The 20,643-nt window shown below is 42.7% G+C and overlaps 1 protein-coding gene across 1 annotated transcript in view; it reads right to left on the bottom strand.

Annotated features, from left to right (window-relative positions):
- Positions 1 to 3,530, bottom strand: part of CNPY1 (canopy FGF signaling regulator 1) — a 93,657-nt gene extending 90,127 nt beyond the window's left edge. The window contains 1 exon segment of the mRNA XM_074985514.1: positions 3,441 to 3,530. Within this exon segment, the coding sequence (XP_074841615.1) occupies positions 3,441 to 3,530 (90 nt within the window).
- Positions 3,531 to 20,643: the final 17,113 nt, after the last annotated feature.

Here is a 20,643-nt window from a genome sequence, read left to right as displayed (position 1 = left end):
GTCTTCTTCCCACTAACAGCTGAGCTGTAGAAAAGCCATTCTCCAGAGGTGTATTTCAGTAAACCAATACAAAATTATGCCAATCACCCCCACTGTCAAAAGTATTTTTCATAAGGATTTTAACTGTCTATATAGGCCTTTCCAAAAGCCTGGGCATGGGAGAATTTGGAGTTGATGTTGTATGCCAAAAGTACCAATCTATGACAAATTGCCTAAAATCTGCAATGGAAAATTGTGGCCCACTATGGCTGAAGATGCCATCTGGAATTTCACGCCTGGAAAATATTCCCCTTATGAATAAAGGGCTATCACTAGCGCATTATGCTCACAGTGCAAGGTACAAATATTTGAATGTAGAGCACCCTCATTTAGGCCTTTTAAATAATCCTGTGATTGCCAGGAAAGTAACTCAGTAGCTGATGCCTCATACGGCCTTTGTAAAACTGGATGGGGTCTCAGCAGCTCCTCCTGTTGACATGGCTTGGATTTCAAGCACGAAAGCAGTTTCCTGTGGCATTCTTAATGCTGTGATTGACCCAGGGCCAATACAGAATGCCTCATGCTTGCTTTTTGTACTTCTCAATTCCTAAGTGACCACTGAGGACCTTCTATAGCATTTCTTTCTGAAGGCTTTGTGGAATCACAGCCACTTTGCTCTTGAAAATCACTCCATCTGTCACAGCAAGTTCATGTCTACTGTTCCAATATCCTCTTATACTTACATAGCAACTGCTTATTTCTTCATGACACCCTTTAGCTATCACTTTTCAAGGATTCCCAATGATTTATCTCTCTCTATGTTCCCTGTTATTTATTGCAAGTTTTTTGTTCGCTACATGAATTGACTTTACAGTAAATGCTACATAGGCTTGAATTTCTATCCCTGGGGTCTTCTCTGGTTTCATAGCGGAGTCACCACTCTGGAATGTGCATTCACAGTAAATGTCACTTTATGGAGCATGCAAGTCACAACCTAATCATAGTTTTGTAGCATTATCATCATTCTTTGAATCCTTAAGATACAGTCATTCAATGGCTTGCCAGATAGTGTTACCAAAGGCTTGTGGTCCATTTCAACATCTACTCTCTGGCTGTGAATATATTGATTGAATTGCTCATAAGCAAATGATATTCTGACAAGCTAGTTTTCAATCTGTGCATATCTGCTTTCCACAACAGTCAGAGATTTGAATGCACAGATATGCCACTGGTTGCCAAAGATCACTATGTTTCTATAAAGTCACTGTGCCTAATCCAGACTATGAAGCATCTGCTGAAATTTTAATGGGCCTGGCTGATATGTGAAACTTCAGCACTGGCTGTTGCATCTGTTGTTTCAAATCCATGACTCCTTCTATTCTATATCCCAGTACCTCTATGGCCCCTTTTCGTCTCAAGAGATGGTGGTTAGCAGCAGCGGTGAGGATCTATAGGCAGGGTTTGAGTCTGCAGCTTCTCTCGTGGCTTATCCATCCAATATTGGATTTGCACGGTCCAAACGTACTGACTTCTGTCTTTCCTTTGGGTTCAACTGGGGTGACTCAGAGGGGGAGAGTGCTGCTTGAGCAACGCACTGACTCCAAACACTAGCCCAAGCAATGAGTGCTTGATCATCCCAGTACCATTCCCTTTTATTTTCTAGGAGTTTCTTCAAAGCTGCTGCTTTTGTACATAGCTTAAGTATGAATTTTCCAAGATAATTAAATACTCCCAGGAACTGTTGGGCATCTTTTTTTGTGCTGGGGACATAGTGTTATTTCAGCAGCTGGAACCTTCCTTTTGTAAGGTTTGACGCATTCACTGCAAGTAGTATCTCCAGTAAGCTCAGTCTGGTAACCCCTGAAATACATTCCTTTTTAGTGTCAGGTTTGAAGCCTGAAACTAAACAGAGTTTCTCATTGCTCCCTAGACTTCATGAACTCTGCAATCATGCTCTTCTTTAATTGAGCGCCAGATGATGATGTCATCCACTGAGAAGTCAAAACCAGTAATATGTTCTTAGATCATACGGGTGATTTTGTGCTACAGTTCTGGTCCAGAAGCTATATTAAATGGTAGGCATAAGAATCTGTATCTTCCTAAGTAGGTATTAAAAGTGCATAATTTTGAGCTTCCATTAGTTAATTTTAGCTGCTAAAATCCTGAGGCAGCATCCAATTTTCTAAAATATTTTTCATTCTCAAATTAAGCCATAATCTCTTCTCTGGATGTCAGTTTGAAATGCCCTCTGTTTATAGCTTTGTTGAGATGTTTTGGATCTAAGCATATGCGTAGCTAGCCATTATTTTTCTCCACAATGACTAGGGAACCTGCCCATTCTGTTGGCACCTCAGTGTTTTTTTTTTAATTAGTTGCCATCAAGACTGTTCCCTGCTCTAACACTCTGAGTGCAGAAGGTGGGGGCCCAAAAGAGATCTTAAAAAGACCTTGCCTCTATAACTTTCTGCTTCAAAGCTTCCCAAGGAACAGATTCCCTGACCCTGGGAGGTAGCTGCCACCATCCAAGTGAGAAAACTTCTTTTTCAAATCCAGGAAGACACACTTGTGGGGCCAACACAAGGTCTTAACACTCAATTAGGAGAGATCTTGAAAAGAGAGAGGAAGAAATTGAACTGTATCCCTGATAGCCAACCTTTCAGTCACGCATGCACTTATACAGACCCTTCTCTAGGATACAGGAATCAAATCATGGTCTTTAAAAAAGCTGCTTTATTAATAAAATAAAAGATACTTGTGATAAAGCATCCTTGGTTGCTAGGTATTATTAAATAAGTAAATAAATAAATAAATAAACTGATCATGTCTGACTAAAGATTTTCTTTTTACTTACATATCTGTATGCCCAGATTTCTTTGAGGACTGGATATTTCTTGAATCCTCCAATCCTGCTCAAGTTTAAACCATCTTTGTGTCTCTCTCCTCTGGCCATGCAAAAGAAAGAGCCTCTCAGCAGCAACTGCCTAAATTCAAAAATCCCCTTCTCTCTTCCCATGGGTTCACCTGGCTGCTTTCTAAGAAAGAACCCACTCTCTCTTGGATTTAACCCCTTACAGGCACTCATTCATGACAGTTGTGCTACTTCCATCCTTGGAAGCTCTGCTGTGAGGTTGTCACAGAGAGCAAATGGCACTTTTCTACATGGATGATCACTGGCTGGGGCTGCATGTTTATTTGGATTGTATGTTCACCCTGACAGCAACCCAATCCTTGAAACAGGTCATAATATTCCCAAAGAAATGTCTCATAGCCAGGTTCAGTCTCACCTGGAGGTGAGAACACCCATATTACCAAACTGCATTTATCCCAGGAAGCCAGGGCTAAAACTGGTGCCATCTGCTATGGTTCTATGATGAAGTAAAGTCTGCATAGGTGTTTTTATATTTGATGATAACAATGTACTTTCTCTTCAATGGTATATTTGTTCCAGAATAACCAGTTACTTTTATTTTGGTTGGTCCCACTTTAGTTCTTAGTTTCAGTTCTTCGTAATCTTGTTCAGAGTCAGCACTGACTGGCATGCCTGTGTCCATTTTGAACACAATAATTGTTTCGCTCACTTTCACTGGCAGTATCCTGAACCTCTCATCAGTTCTGCTTGATTCCAGCTCATTTACCTAGAACTCCTCAACCCAGGTTGTCATCAACTGCACACTCTTGCCTTTTCTGCATTTGGGATCCGTAGCATCTTGCAAAATTATTGCTTTTTCCACCTTTATATTACCCAAAGGCAAACCACTGTTGGGGGCAAAGCTGCAATCTCCACTCTCCGCATAACCATCTGTACCCAGTCTACCACTACCAGTTGCTTTCATAGAGAGCAGTTCCACCCTTTGATCTGACCTTTTCTGGCTATATTATTTTGTACTGAGTCTGTGGATAGCCCCTTATGGTGAATTCAGCTTTTTGACTTGTGCTTTCACTGTTTCCAAAGGGAAATCTTCATAGAGCAGCCTCTTTTAACACATTATCTTTAATGTAAATGATTCTGTCTCTGATCAGAGATTCTGTTAACTCATCCCAGTTACAAGTCCCACTGAATCCCCTTAATTCTGTGACATACTGTTGTCTGGTGTCATCAGCTTGATGCATGCATGTTAAAAAGCTGCCTCTCTCAAAGGTTTCTTTTTTTTTGTCATGCAGTGTTCCTCAGATTTAGTCAGTATTCTACTTCATGTTTTCACCTTCAGCAAACTTAAGTTGTTACAAATATCCAATGCTTCTACCCCAAGAATACAACTAGAATTTGTAGAGTGTGCCAGTTAAACCATAGCATCACTTTGACTGGATGCAGAGGAAGCATGTGGGTCACATAGTCAATATGTACAATCAGCACTCACCTCACTTCACGTGCCCTGGCTTTATGTATGTGTCACCTTAGGAAAAAAACTCTGCACAGTAGCTGAAAAACAGTGGAATCTGGCAACTCGGTTTATTGGTAATTATGAACAAAATGTCTTCTGGGCCACTGTTTGTCTACCACTATGCTAAAACTTTTGTTCTCTACCACTCCCTTGCTGTCCTGCTTCCAGGAAAACTTTCAGAAATCCTCTATTCATAATAACAAGAAATCCGGTGACACCTTATAGACTAACAGGTATTTTGGAGCATAAGCTTTATGGGCAAAGACTGACTTTGTCAGATGTATGAGTGGAGATTCCAGAGGAGGGCCTACATTTATAGGCTCATAAAAAGGAGGGAGTCCCAGTCAAGAGGAGGGCCAGAGTTCACAAGGTCAGTTCAGCCACAGAGGATGTGGCCCATTATCAGCAGCTAATGTGGAATTGCGAACATCAAGGGAGGAGAAACCAGGTCAATTCAGTCAGGGAGGATGTGGCCCATTACCAGTAGCTAATATGCAAATTGGACACCATCAACCAACGATTAAACGGAGACTGGGAGTGGCTGGCCAATTACAAAAGCAGTTTCTCCTCTCTTGGTGTTCACACCTCCACATTAGCTACTGATAATGGGCCACATCGTCCCTGACTGAACTGACCTTGCCAACTATGGCGCTCCTCTTGACTGGGACTCCCTCTTTTTCATGAGCCTATAAATTTAGACCTCCTCTGGAATCTCCACTCATGCATCTGATGAAGTGGGTCTTTGCCCACAAAAGATTATGCTCTAAATCAGTGGTTCCCAAACTTTTCAGCATCATGCCACCCTTCTGATTTTTGAGAAACCCTCATGACCCCACCTCTTTTTTACCATGGGCCAGCCACCCCAGCTGCCTGTGAGCTGCCTGACTGAGCCCCTCCCACCCCAAGCCAGACACCACCAGCCCCTCATCTAACCTCATCCTCCCCACCAACCCACATTCACTCACCTTCGCAGGAGGCAGCTAGCTCAACGTGGGCTTTCACCAGCTGCCTGCTTTTTATAGTGGCTGCGCCGGCTCGCCCATGTGAAATGGCAGGGGCTGACAGCTGGAAGCAAGGGCTGTCTTTTTCTTTGGGTAGGGGGAATGATGTGGGGGAGCTGGGTTGCCTCATGCATCCCCAGAATTTCTTCACATACCCCTGGGGTCATGCCCCCCAGTTTGGGAAACCCTGCTCTAAAATATCTGTTAGTCTATAAGGTGCCACAGGACTTCTTGTTGTTTTTGAAGATACAGACTAACTTGGCTACCCCTCTGATAGAGTCCCATTAGAGGAAGCCTCTCTAAATTGTAATCTTTCATGAACGTATTACTACACACTGTACATTAAGTAGATACTTTCGTTATGCCGTCCACAGTGATCCTTAAGTTTTTTTCCTGAACAGCTGGAGTTGATTTAGAATCTAGCAATACATCTGGGTAGTTCAGACTATGTCTTCCAACATATGGGACCTTGCACTTGTCATTGGGGAATTTTATGGGAGCACCAAGTCATCTTTAATGGCCACCTATGGCCAGACCATCAATTTTGCACCTTATCCAAACCACAAAGCATCTGCCAGTAATTCTAACAGGCTTAACATTAACCTGAAGGATGGCAGTGATTGTAAGAGTCAAACAATCTTTTAACTTAAACAGGGTAACTCTTTAAGCCATTTTCTATTAACAGGATCTTATGAAATGCACAATGGCAGAGTAAAGGCACCTTTGAATCTGGATCTATGAATCTTGGATCCAGGGATGGCAGTAGATCCACTGGAAAAATTTCTCTTCTCTTATTACTACAAGTTAATCTCTCTAACCTGGAACTCTCTTGTATGGCAAACTCCATGATCCAGTATGATTTTAGTTATCTGGATGTCTACATATGATGGATATTGCCAAGTTTCCTGTGGTCCAATAAAGTTTGATTACAGCCACCAGTCCTGGCTCTCAATTTTCTGTGCTGTTATTTAGCTGTAATTTACCACTACATATCTTATAAGAGCCCAGAAAGACGTGGAAGTATTGGTAATGTGCTGGAAAATATTGACCTAGAAAATCTGCAGATGACACAAGCTGAGAGGGGTTGCAAGTGCTTGGGAGAGCAGGATTATAATTCAAAAGGGCCATGACAAATTGAAGAATTGGTTTGAAATTAACAAGGTAAAATTCAATAAAGACAAGTGTATTTACCTGTCTGACTGGCTTGGTTACAGACAGAGAATAATGACAGTACACATACATATAAAGGCAAACAACACCATTGAGCTAAACAAGCAGGGGAGAAGACCATTCCACAACCACAGCCAGGAACAGAATCTGCTCTCCAGGACTCCTTCCTAGCTCTTGAGGCAGAGACAATGAACTATAAGAGGAGTGAAAAGACCTTTTAGTAATCCATCAGTGAGGGGACACTGAGTACAACAACCTTTGAGCCTATGAAAGTTAGATCTAGTCTGGAGGAACTATGATGCTGGTAAATTGGTATAACTAAGAAAACTGCTTAGACAGAGATTGTAACTTGCTAAAATTAAGTTTTAGTTACCTGAAAACATGTTTTGGTTTGTTTGTAACCATGCCTATTTCTTTTATTCTTGCTTAATACATTTCTTTGTTAATATGCATAACCAAACCATTTCAGTACTGTGTGAAGTGTAAATCTTCAGCTAACCTAGCAGGCTGATGGGTGCTTTGTCTCTTTGGAGGCAGCTAACTGAATCATTTCTGTGGTTGCCCAGTGAGAGAAACTGGACTGTGCAGGGACATGCCTCTGGGGAACTCAGAAACACAGTTCACTGATTGTTACTTGCAAGGCCATATTTAGACTGGCAGAATCTTGAAGAGTTTGCTGGCCAGGCAGACAAGCTGATATGTCAGTTCCCTGACACACAGCTTAGCAGCTGTAGAGCTCTCACTCTTGCTAAGGCAGAGAGACAACATGGTTCTGGGTGTCCTGAATACAACATCAGACAGTCAACAATGTCTTTTCCTTGAGGCATAAGACTTATAACCTTGTTTGATGGGGACCAAATATAGTCCTATGTCTAGAAGAATCCCCAGGGTTGTCATAACAAAAACTTGTCCCAAGTTGTTCCATGTTAGCTAAGGACATGGAATACTGGGCACTCAATTCTCTGTGGGACGCAGACCCGATCAAAACATTCTCACCAAAAAGTTTTCCTGTGATAACTGAAGTTTTGTAGAAAACAATATTATTTTCATAGGGAAATAGAATTTTCCATCAACATATTCATTAAAAATGTTATTTGACATGAAAATGTTCATTTAGCTGTGTTATAAACTGAAATTTCTGTTTTGAGTTAGTTCCCAAAACCCAGGTGGCGGCAGGGGGAGGAGAGGAGAATCAAAAATGGGAATTTTTTTCTTTCCACCTTTGTCATCCCTGCCTCCTTTTTTATGGAGGAGTTACTTTGGTTCTTTCTTGCTTTGCTGTTTTCCCTCAATGTCGAGTAAGGCTGTGATCCTGTACTGTGAATCACAGAAATATGAAGTGACCTGAAGGGCTCATCTAGTCTATTGCTCTGTGCTGAGGCACGACCAAGTCAACCTACATTACCCCAACAGGTGTTGTCCAATGTGTTCTTTAAAACCTCCAGTGACAGGGATTCCACAACATCCCTTTGTAGCCAGTTCCAGTGCTTGACTTATTCAAACTTTCTGACTATTAGTATCCCACTGAATTCAAATCAAGTCCAAAAATGTCACATGCCTTCATCCTGCAATCGGATCCATGAGGGCAGGCCTCAACACCCTGCAGCATGTTACTGAAGTCATCGGGGCTCCGCACAAGTGCAAGGTTCCAGCTTGCAGATCCACCAGCTGGAAGCATGATTGCTGTCTGTGCAGGGGGGAAGGCCATAAGGTTAGCCTTAAGGAGGGTTTGTTTTCATGGACAATGAGATGCCATAATCGCTTGCTGGGATTACAGCCTTTTTAGGCATATTTGATTTTGCAAGTATAGCATTGTTCAAAATGACAATTGCTTTTATTGTTATATTTAGCCTAATTGTGGGGACCATTAGGAAGCTCAGTGCATTCAGCAGCAGTGCTCCCATTTCTTTTATTTTTTTTGCATCTTAGTCATTTCTCCCCTCATTTCTGCTCTCACACTAAGAGAGTTGTATTTATAACTCAGCATTTTCTCTGAAGGAACATTTTTATTAAACATACAAGTAAAGGCTCATTTTTTTTCTCCCACAGGTGTTAGAAAAATAATCAAACTAGTTTCATTATGCCAATGTGTTTTAGCTGTCTCAAAGCTATTTAATAGGACTTTCAAGATGCTTTTCTATTTGAGGCTGAAAAGAATGCTTGTCTGGGCAAATTTTGTTTATGCTTTGTTCCTTTGTCTAACCAAATAAATAAACTCATGTGTGACCCAAGGATAATTATTACCTTTCATATCAGTGAGCTCTTCAAAGAAAACATGTACATTGTACACTACAAAACTATTCAAAAATATTCACAGGCATATTCTGCTTCAAGAAACATATACATATTCATTGACAGTTTTTATTTGTTTTTAAAAGACTGAAATAATTTGATTCTGAAAACATAAATCACATGGAATTCTAAAAATAAATCCATTTGTTTCCAGCTAAGACCGCATTATAGTTTCTCATTAAGCGATTAACATTTCTGCAATCATATCAAGCAGGCGAGAGTATTAATTAAGACATATTGGTTTGTTATGGTGCTTTCTATTGTCAACAGGAGACATGTCAAATTATTGTAGTTTACATGGGATTTTCCCACGAATACCAATTCTCCTATTTCTAATATGAAAGGTTGATCAAGATTTACAGCAATTCTTTTTATTCTACTACTTGACTCTTGAAGAGAACGTCATACCTTTCTCTGTATTTTAAAGTACTACACTTATTGAAGTCAAAGCCCCAAATTGCTACCATGTGAGCAGCATACGCCCAAAGTTTGTTTTCAACAGGGCTAAATGTCATTTATTGTGCTTTTTCAATGTGTAGCTGCAGAATTTATGCAGGGTGGGGGAGGCTCTTTTGGTCTGTATACTCTTAACTACCACGTCAAATTCCAGGAAACAGAAGACTTGTGTTCTAGTCTAGGCTGTGCTACAGACTTGCTGTTTAATTGTGACCCTGCCAGACAATGAAAGGAAAGATGGGTAAGAGGTTAGGATGCTTGCCTGGGACTTTTGATGTATGCAGCCACATAATGTATATAGATCTTGGTAGCAAAATATTGGCACATCTGCGCTCAGTTCCATGAAGCCTTGCTGTAGGATCTTGGAAAAAATCACTATGTCTCGCTGTGCTGCTGTCCCTCATCTGTAAAATGGGAATAGTAGCACTCCTGAGATGTTGCAATGTTCCTTCTAAATTTTCAATTCATGTGCAGAATTAATTTTATGTGCACAAAGGCATGTGCACATGTAAACCCCTAACAGAAACACATGCTGCTGGCTGTGGGCAGCTGTGGGACCTCTGCTAATCAGTTTGGTGGCATCTGAATCTCTCCTGGGTGACCACCAAGTGCTCAGCTTACAGGCAACACTGGTTGTAAGGGTAAGTATAGTGTTCAGAAATTATGGGAATGGGGTCATAGTACTGCAGAGAGATTAGACCCCCAAACAGTCATTTTTGTGCCCATATTAGAAGACTCAGGCCTTATTTACAAAGGCTTTATGGGTGCTAAGCACCCACTGAAGACACACAAAAATTGAGGTATGTAAAATTAGAAGTTACTTTTGACAATCTGGCCTTCTATCTCCCATGTTACTCAGGCTTAGCCTATACTAGGAAAATAAGTCAATTTCCAATACATAGTTCTAGCTACAACAATTGCATAGCTAGAATTGACACATCAGAAATGGATTTATTTGATTGTCCTCACTAAGAAAGGTCTACGGGAGTGTTTCTCCCATCAACTTTCCTTACTCCTCGCAGCAATGAAGAGTACAGCGGTCGACTGCCAAACCAGAGAGCTCAATTTTGTGCTTCTTTACCAGACGCATGAAATCAAATTCCGGAAGATTGACCCTGACCAGGTCAATCTTTACAGAAGTGAAGACAAGCCCTTCGTTTCTATCTCTGTAGTTAAGGAACAACAGTTGTCCTAGTAGAGTACTTTAAGATCTGTGAATAAAAAAGTTTATTTTACTTAGAATTGCCGGCTCTGATTCAAGCTATTCTGGGAGATATTTTTTGCAACATGCTGTAATGTTGTTTTCTTAAAATAGTCTATTAAAATCTCCAGGGTTATTTTCAGCAATAACCAGAAGACTGATGCTGATTCTGAGAGGCTTCATCCAGTTCTGGAAGGCCGGCAAGCCTAATTTTATTTTCCAAACCAGAATGATCTATACTGGTAAGAGCACTTATATATTGGTATAACTGCCACTCTTGCTCTGTTCCCCATCCCTCCCACCAAAAAGAAAAAAAGACTTTAAACTACACTCATATGGTTAAAGCAGCAAAATTTTTCTCATTCAGACAAGCCTTAACCCACTAAAACCAGATCTCACTGCACTTTGTAAAACTGCACTAGAGGTGAAGGGGAAATCTGAACACTGAGCATGCTGTGAGGCCAATAGAGATTCTCTTAGGCAATCGCTTTAAAGGTTGATGCCTCTGGTCCATAAAAAAGGAGTGTAATATAGGTTTTGTCAGCACTTAGCAAGTATGCTGTTACTACATAATACATATAGATCTTGGCAGCAAAATTCTGCCTCCAGCAGGGTGGGAAGGCCCTCAGAGAAGAAGTAAAACCACTGCATGGGAGGGCCAGCTTGGGAGAAGCCAAGCAGGCACCCCTGTGCCCCTAACATAGTGCAGAGCAGGGGGCATTGGATGGTGGAGATGTGATAGGCTGTGGGAAGGTAGAGAAGTGCCAACCCTTCAGGACTGGCCTGGAGTTTCCGGGAATTAAAGATTAATCTTTAAAGATTTTGCCACATGATTAAATCTCCAGGAATACGTCCAACCGAAATTAGCATCCTTAACTGCCAACCACCTCTCTTTGGAACAGACAGAGAAGGAGCTCAGTGCAGGAAGCCCAGGGCTGCAATCTATCCCCAGATGTGCACAGTATTGTTCTGATTATTTATTATCAAAGTACAGGACTAAACCTTTTGCAGAGCCTGAATCTATAAAGAGGAACAATGACACTATGTAAGAGATGGGACAATGGGCTATGCACTAGATGGCACTTCAGAATGAGGTGATGGGAGAGACTGGGTTTGGCAGACTCCACCTTGAAGCTGATCAGGGTCTGCACATTTAGGCACATTTTTATTTTTTCAAAAGTGAAAACCTGTGAAAACCTTGGCTTTGGAGTTGTTGACTCCCTCTAGCATGCCCTCCTCACCCTGTTTTAAAAAGAATGCACCTTCCTTACCAGAAAGGAAAGGTTCCCCACATGCACATTGGTGAATCCTAATGTCACATAACTTACATGTTAGAGAGCGTAGGTGCTCACAGCATTTGAATTACACAGAACCCTGAGGTTTCCAGGCAGTGTGGGTTGCAGCATCAAGCTTCCTCTTTGGATGCAAGAATTTCACTTTTTTGGTATATTCCGGCCCAGCTGGGCCACTTAATAGCTCATATCCCCTTTTGAGGGTTTATTACTGTTCAATAATAAGCCAGTTCTCCAGTGGCCTATGGGGGTTGAGGACCCAGCCCAGGGAACCCAAGAATAGCAACCACATGCCACTATGCTCCTTCAACTACAGCTTTCCATTCCCTGGGCTACTTCCCTGCAGCCTCAGTTTTTACCCTTACCTTTTGGGGTGTGGAACCCCAGCCTGAGGTTCAGATCCAGCCCCTGGCTTGCTTGTATTGGGTTCCCGAGGCTCAGGACTCCCACCTAAAGCATCCAGCCTGATGCAGGGTATGGAGCCTCACAGGCTGGAGTCAAGCAAGCCAAATTCAGTTCCAGCCCACAGGCTGTGTCTGGTGGGGGAAGAAGTAGCTCTGAGTGCCTCTGTCACTCCCCCTCTCCCTCCTGCCAGCTGGGGGAGCAATAGCACAGTGCTGTCTGGAGAGGTTTCCCCTTGCTGCAATTCTGGCCAATCAGAGCAGCAGGGAGCAGTGCGTAGGAGCGGCAGGGGGGGCTATGCCAGGCAGGCACCCCCAATCACCCAAACTCCCACTCCACTCCTGCACCTTTCTGCCACCCAAACCCCTACCCCTACACCACTCCTGCAACCCTCTCCTACCCAGATCCCTCACCCCCAGATCACTCCTGCAATCCTAATCCCTCCCTCACCCTATTCCTGGACCCTCTTCTGTAGAGATCCCTACCCATAGCCTGCTCCTGAACCCTCCCACCCACGTTCCCCCATCTCCAGCCCACTCCTGCATCACTCTCCTGCCCCAGATTCTCACCCTCTGGCCCACTCTTTCGTCCCATCCATATTGCTCATCCTCAGCCCGGTCTTGCATTCTCCCAGGCCTCCCAATCCAAACCCGTTCCTACACCCTCTCTCCTGCCCAGACCAACATCCCAAACCCACTTCCTGGAAGCCCCCTACCACCTTGAACTCCTCATTTTTGGCCCCACCCCAGAGCCTAGGAGGGCCCACAAAATCTAATAGCCCTGGCACCCCTAGGCTCTGGGGCTGGTGTGAGAGGGGAATGAGGAATCTCTTTTTCTTTGGTTTTTCAATCGGGGACCATGTCAGTGAGGTTTTGGAGCAGGGTTGTTTCTTGTTTTCCTTTTCACTTGTGTGGTCCTCAATCAATTTTTCTGTGGGACAGTTGCCCCCAACCCAAAAAATGTTCCCCACCCCTTATCGAAGATCAGGTCTAGCAACCAGCCAAAGGTATTCCTCACTGCCCCAGTTTCTTCCAGCACTGAGTTGTCCATGGTGCTACGGTTCCCTTTAACCAGCTAGGCGTACCTTCTACACTCCTCCGGCTCCAGCAAAGAGATGACTATTTCTCGTGCTGCAGCTCCTTTTATATGACCCTCCTGGGCCCTGATTGACTGCTTTCCCTGCAGCCACTCAAAGCAGCTTCGTGGACTCCTCTACTGCAACTTTCCTAGACAGGAAAGGGGCCTCTGGGCCTAGTTCACCCATCATTGTGCTACAAACACAAACAGGCACAGAACACACTATTTGTGAATAGTCATATTGGTTTCTATGGGACTATATTTGGTAATATACTGTATGGCAATATGTATTTGCAGGAGCAAGTCCCACAACTTGTTAGACATGAACAAAGAAGTTCATGTTATAATCACTAATGCTGTTCATCCAGTTGGTGGAATGACAACAGACTAGTCAGCTCCATTTTTGCTTCTGTTATTATTTATAGTTTGGTGGCACCTAGATGTCTCAACAGAGATCTGGACTTCATTGCATTGCCAGAGGCAGAGTACCAAACAATCCCTGCTCTGAAGAGTTTACACTCTAGATAGACAAAGGGTGGAAGAGAAGCAGAGGCCTCAGAAGACGTCTTGTCTAAGGTCTCAGAACAGGTTAGCGTCAGACCCGGAACTACAACCTGTGTCTTCCCTCTTCCATACCAGTGCCCTGTGCCCACACTGCCTCTCTTCTAACCACTTTTCCTCATCTTGCACTCTGATAATAAAGCTGCAGTCCTCTGGTTGCAGGGGGAGGTTTAAATCCAAACAAAAAGCAGTTCTCATAGTTTGGCATTTACTAAATTCCTAGAAACCTTGCATTAATATTCAGTTTTAAAAAACATTCTTCTTCCTAGAAAACTGTAGCGAAATTTGGCAGTAAAATATATATATTTATGGCACTATATTAATACCTGATGGTGTCCTTTGAAAATCTGTTGCATTTGATGAATGACTGTAGTACATTGCATATTTGGATGCACAAAACTTCTAAAACGCCAATTACAATTTTAACCATAGCCTAATACAACACAAAGGAATTCTTATTTCCTGCAATATTATTACACTTTGGAATATATCTTCCGTGAATTTTTGCTTAAAGACTAAAAGCCTTATTCCTCATTATTGTCTCATAGTAGACAAAGCTTTCTAACAGGGCTTGGAAGGTGAGTAGAGTGTTAACAATGCATACTTTAGGTAATTTATGTCCATATTCATGCTGAAAGCATACCTCAGATTGCATAACCATACTGTATATGTCTATTGTACTGTAAGTACAGTCTCAGACATAATAGGATTTATTCATAGTATATTTACACCACTGATGCAAGCATAAATATGTAAATGTTTGAAGCTTGAACTGGGAATTGCCAACTGCTGCTTTCAAGTCATGCAGCGTTCTCTGAACTCTAAATGAGGGTTGACAGCAGAAAAGGCAGAGCTGTATTTCCAAGGAAAAGTATTACAGAAGAATCAAGCTTGCATATCATTAATTTGCCATTGAATTATAATACAGAATGACAGTGGACACACAGTAGGAGCTTCCACCACTACTTTCTTGAATTGAGCAACTGTGTACTGTGAGCATGAACATTTTTGATTTAGGAAGGTTCTGTCACAGAGTGGTTTGACCGAAGCAAGCCCTCTTTTTATAAGATACAAATCAAATTCCTGTACCAAATAACTCTGGATTGTAACTAATCTAATTAAAGGGTTCTGACCTTGTTTACAGTACCTGTTTACAAGTATTAAGACCGAACCAATCAGCAGACTACACTATAGAAACAATGAGACTACATTTTTTCCCCGGAATAGAAATTGGAAATCCAAAAATATGTTGGGTCAAATCGTTATCTGGAGTAAATCAAAGTAGCGCGATTAACTGTAGTGGGACTGTGCCAGTTTTCACCAGCAGAGATCTATTTCATTGCCTCCTCATCAGCAGGAGTTACAAAATGAGATGTAGTAAGGAAAGGGGAGTTTGTGATTAGAATTTTATCTGAGGCAACAAACTCGAATCATGCAATCATTTTCCAAAGTTGCATAAAAAAATCAGCAATAAAAATTGTTCACACAGTGGTTGCTGAAGAATAGCTGGACTGAAAACAACAACAAACAATCCAAGCTCAGCTGCTGCAGCTCCAGGTATAAACAAACATGTGAGTAATTGCCTTTAGCTGTGTACACATTTTAGTTCACACCTTTCCAGCCACCTAGTCCTTCAGTGTATGTGTTTTTTAAATGAATCAGTAGCCGTTAAAAGGTGTCAGGTTGTCAACACTGAAAATGAAACCATTTATGTGCAGATATCAAACAGCATGTGCCATCTTCCCCATACTGTCCAGCCACACTGCCCCTAATGATACCTGGAGGTGCACTTCTCACGGTGAGAAGGAGGCCGCAGCAATTCCTCCAGGGGCTTCCACTGCACTGTGAGCCCTCCACAGCCCTTTGCAACCACAAAGTAGCCCTTAACAGCAATGAAAGGTCCTGTGGCACCTTATAGACTAACAGAAAAGTTTTGAGCATGAGCTTTCGTGAGCACAGACTCACTTCATCAGATCCTGGTCTTCCAAGCATTCTCTGAACTCCAAGACAAGCATCTGATGAAGTGAGTCTGTGCTCACAAAAGCTCAAGCTCAAAACTTTTCTGTTAGTCTATAAGGTGCCACAGGACCCTTCGTTGCTGTTACAGATCCAGACTAACATGGCTACCCCTCCAAAACTAGCCCTTAGTCTCTTTTCTTTGCTTACGGCTTGCACCATTTATCATGCTGCCCCTTATGGTGCCTGCAATGCTGCCTGGATCCTTATTCACACTTGCAAGCGTCCTCATCTTCAGATACCTCCTTAAAACCTCACTCCTGCCTTCTCACCATTAATATTGCCTTCAACCTCCATCCAAAGAGTGATCTTGTATTTTTCTTATTTAGATGCTAACATCGGCAGGGGCAGGGGAGCTGATAGCCTGTGTGGGAGCCTGGGCAAGGGGCATAGGGTTGGCTCTGTGCTACCAGAAGGGTCAGGGCCTCGGGTAGATCCAGAGCCTGGCATGCACTCTACCCATCCCCCCCACCCAAGCCCTCACAGATGTCTGGAGCATAGGGCGCAGTGCTCTGGCAGGGATTTAAAGGGCCCAGGGCTACAGCTGCTTTAAATCACCTTCAAATCATTCTTTAAATCACCAGGGCAACTGTCCCTTTTGTTCTGCTTCCTCATTGGCAGGCCTGGGCAGTGATACTGTCTTAGTATTTGTGAAGCAAAGGTTAAATTTATGGTACTACACAAAGGTGTTGTAATAGTAAAATTAATGGGCCAGATTCTCAAGTAATATAAATTGACTTGGCTTCACAGATGTCAATGAACATTTTAAGTCCTGATTTGACAAAGTCCTGGCTGGGATGATTTAGTCAGGGTTGAGCTTGCTTTAGGCAGGGGACTGAACTAGATGACCTCATAAGGTTCCTTCCAGCCCTAGGATTCTATGATTCTAACACTGCTTCTTCTGAGCTTTCTGACACAGTGGTCCAAATTAATTCTAAGAATAAACACTATATCCTAAGACCACCAATTAATTTGGCTCACTTAAGGGCCTGGCCCCTTGAAGACAATGTTAAGATTCTTTTTGAACTCACACTGTAGATCACCCCCTCAATCTCTACCTGAATGGATATCTTGCTAGACTGGAAATAAAATCTATTGGCTCCATCACTTTTGCCCATTTAGCCCATTGGTAACATTCCTCCTGTTAGAATCATCCTATAAAAACCTATTGTTACCTTTACAGAACACTAAATCATCAAGTGTTGAAAGAAAAGGCAGCAACGGAGAACTTAAAAATAAAAAGGTCTTTTTAATTAAAGGTTTAAAACAGCAAGAAGGCACCAACGCATCTTTCTGTTATCTCTTTTTGACCTCGTGGGGTAAGCTTGGCAAATCTTTATCTGTCAGATAAAGGACCACTGTGATTGACCTTATCGCTTAATTAAATCGTAGTTCTATGAACAATGAAGTCAATAATTTGTTATACAAGATAGCACTTCAAATTGCATCTGTATTGGACAATGCATTTCTATTGGCTCTCTTTATTGTGGATGGTGTAATGGGTCATGTTTTGTAACCTGTTCCCGAGGAGGAAGGAACTCATTATATACAAAGCGTCCAGCATAGCATGGCTAGTGTGATAAATAAATCTGCTGGATTGACCTGATAAATGAAAGACCCCAGGAAGAAACTGATTTGCACATTAAGGACCCGATCCTGACAATCATTCATGTTTGGACACCAAAGGGGTTTCTGCATTTGGTAGGATCTGACCCAGCCAAAATTCAGAGGCAGCTCACCAGCACAATGTAAAAGTAAACACATCCCACAAATATTTTAAATCCATTATGAAATCAATGGAACAAGCACAGTCAATGACAGCAGATGATCAGGAGTGAATCCTGGTAGTCCTGTTACTTACGATTGTTCAAATCAGTGTAGCAGGTTGACGTCAACAATCCCCCACCCCAACCACGAGAGGAGAATTAAGCCAATTACATATATCAATAGTGTTTATGCAGCAACAAATACCTTAGTACAGTAGTTTTCAACTTGTAGTCTACAAACACGTGGGGATCCACGGACCATGTCTAAGATATCCAAGTCTCTAGTCAAAAATTTTAAAAAGATTGAAAACCACTGCCTGGGTGTCAAGATTCCTTTTAAAAAAATCATCCTTCCCTGAACATCAAAGCCAACCCAAAGTTATCTTGTTCGCTACACAGGGAAGTTTCTTTTTAGAGAACTGTTTAATACAGCAATGGGAAACCAGGAATTGTGATGGGCCTCATGAGTGGACCTCCTTCATCTCAGTGGGCAACAGGTTCCTGTGGTCCACTGGAGTTCCACCTGTGGCGTTGTGACCTCTGCTGTGTGCCCCCTCCCTATGCCCCTTGTGCACTAGAGACCCACATTTACCTGCTCATTCCCTCTCCCTCCCATCATTTTTGGAGCCCACAAATTGCCTGATTCACGCTCTGTCCCCACTCTTCCCCTGGCCTCCCAGGGCTGGAACACTGTGAACAGCTGATTAGTGGCATTCCAGCTCTGGGAAGGAAGGGGATGAGGCAATTCACTGATCCTCCAACAGTGCTGGGAGGGAGAGGGAGGTGTAGGTAAGTGTCAGTGCCCTGCTATGTGAGACACATATGGAGGAGGGCAACAGCTGAGGGTTCATGAGCCACAGGTGGAGCCCCAATGAGCCACGTGCAGCCCATAGGCCACAGTTTGCCTGTCTCTGGTTTAGTACTTGCAATTATTTACAAATGAAGCCATTGCTAAAATAAAGCACTGACGAGAACTTTTTACTTATTTTTCATAGCATCAAATACTACTGTCAGCAGCGACACCTCTGTGTGCATGAGCTAAACCACAAATAACATAGACTGTAAGGGACCAGCGCCTAGCGAGTCTTGACGGCTGGTCACAGATGGGCTGGTGTCCAAATGTTGATGCTAACCATAAGACAGAAGTCCATTAGCAGGGTTTGGAGGGATCACTAGAGCCAGGTTCAATAAGAGTCAGGGTTAGAATTGGGTGTGGGTCAGAGATCAGAAGACAAGATTTGGACAGGGGCCACTACAGGCCAGAAGGCTGTGTGGCTGCCCAAATAACTCTGTGGGGCTCCCTTTGGTGTCAAATAATGTACTTACCTAATCAGAGGGCTACATATGCCAATGGAAAGAAAGAGCCTAACACATGAGACCTGCTATAAGAGACCTGAGTTAAAGTAGTAGTTAGGCTCCGGTAATATAAAGGGAAGATAGCAAAAGTCAGACTGTGAGCAAAAGTCAGACCCTGTTACAGAACATGCCTGCGTGCAAGTTCACAGAACAGTAGGAACAGGGGTGGTGTTGCAAAAACACACACATTCCTAAGAAGCGCTAGGCACAAAGCACTCACACAAACACATTCCAGACGAGGGTAACAGAACACTCAAAACAGGATTAGGGTGTAAACCGGGGGTGGCCAACCCTTAGCTCTCAAGCCACATGTGGCTCTTTGAGCCATTAAATGCAGCTCTTCCTCACAGCAGATGGAGATAAAAATTGAGAGATGGACAGTAGAAAAGAGAAAATATGTGCTGGGGATTTAGTCAGCTGCACAGATACAGGGAAGCTGTGTTGATTAATGAAAGCTATGGAAGAAAATGCTTCTTCCACCAGCAGAGGTGACATGATGGAAAGGGGATTGGATATTTTTCTAGACAGGTATTAATTCAGGGAAGTTTTATGGCCTGTGTTATACATGAGATCAGACTAGGAGATCACAGCGGTCCCTTTTTGGCCTTTATAATCTATGAATCTAAGAGATCAGCAGATGACAAGCATAAGGCAAAGGAAATGCAGCAGGGGCAGTCAAGGTCCATGCCATCTAGGACATACTTCTAAACGAATTATTGTAATTCAGAAGACTTAAGGACTTTGAGCTGGAAAGTTCTCATGCAAGAGCATTTACGGTAGCTTGACATCTGTTAAGGCTGATCCCTACTCTGAGACTCCGAGTGCAGAAGGTGGGGGCCTGAAAGAGACCTTAAAAATATCCTGGCTCTATAGCAGAGGTAAGCAAACTTTTTCCTTCAGGCCTTACTTTTCATCCCTGTGTTAGAAACAATTTGGATAAACTAAATATTTCCCTTTTCCGAGGGATTAATTACCTGAGGCAGCAGGAACAGAGAGACTTTTTATTCAATTGCAAGAGAAGGGTGTCCGCGTGGGCACACCCCCAGCATAAGCCACATACATATTTATTCCCTGACCCGACCGCAGAAGCCCTCCTCCTAGGCCCCCATTGGTTAGGGTCCTTGGAGTTTACAGCCTATCCGTTTCGCCTTTTTAACCCCGTGCCGCTCCGCCCCTGTTTACATCTCCCCTTCCCCTTATTTATGGTCTGCCTTTTATGGTTATAAAGCTGTCAGTTGCATTAGCGCAATCTTGCGGTTAGTTCTCCCAGACAGGGTCTTTTTCCATCACCGAGTTAAACCGGTTCTGACCTTTCAAAGACTTTATTTTACAGTTTTTAGTCTCCCACTTCTCTTTCTCACTTCCTTGTTCTGAATTAAAACTTTTAATTTCCCTCACCTGCAATTAGCAGGGCCCCCTCAACCTGTGTAATGCAATCCAAACCAACAGAAATTGTGGTGATGTTCATATGAAACTAAAAAGAAAACAAACTTTTGGCATGTGTAAGAAAATAAGTATGTAGAATGTGAAAGCTTTATTAATCAATACAGAAATGCGACTACACAAACATAAAAACTTTAATATATTTCAACATTTTTGAGCCCGAGACCCAGCAGCTGATCATGAAATTTCATGCCTCCAAGGGGGCCCTCCCCCGCACTTTGCACACCCCTGCTCTAGAGGCTTCTGCTT

This window comes from Carettochelys insculpta, chromosome 2, assembly GCF_033958435.1.
Source record: "Carettochelys insculpta isolate YL-2023 chromosome 2, ASM3395843v1, whole genome shotgun sequence".
In the NCBI taxonomy this organism is placed as follows: domain Eukaryota; kingdom Metazoa; phylum Chordata; order Testudines; family Carettochelyidae; genus Carettochelys; species Carettochelys insculpta.
The sequence above is the reverse complement of the archived record's forward strand: the minus strand, read 5'-3'. Positions and strand labels throughout refer to the sequence as shown.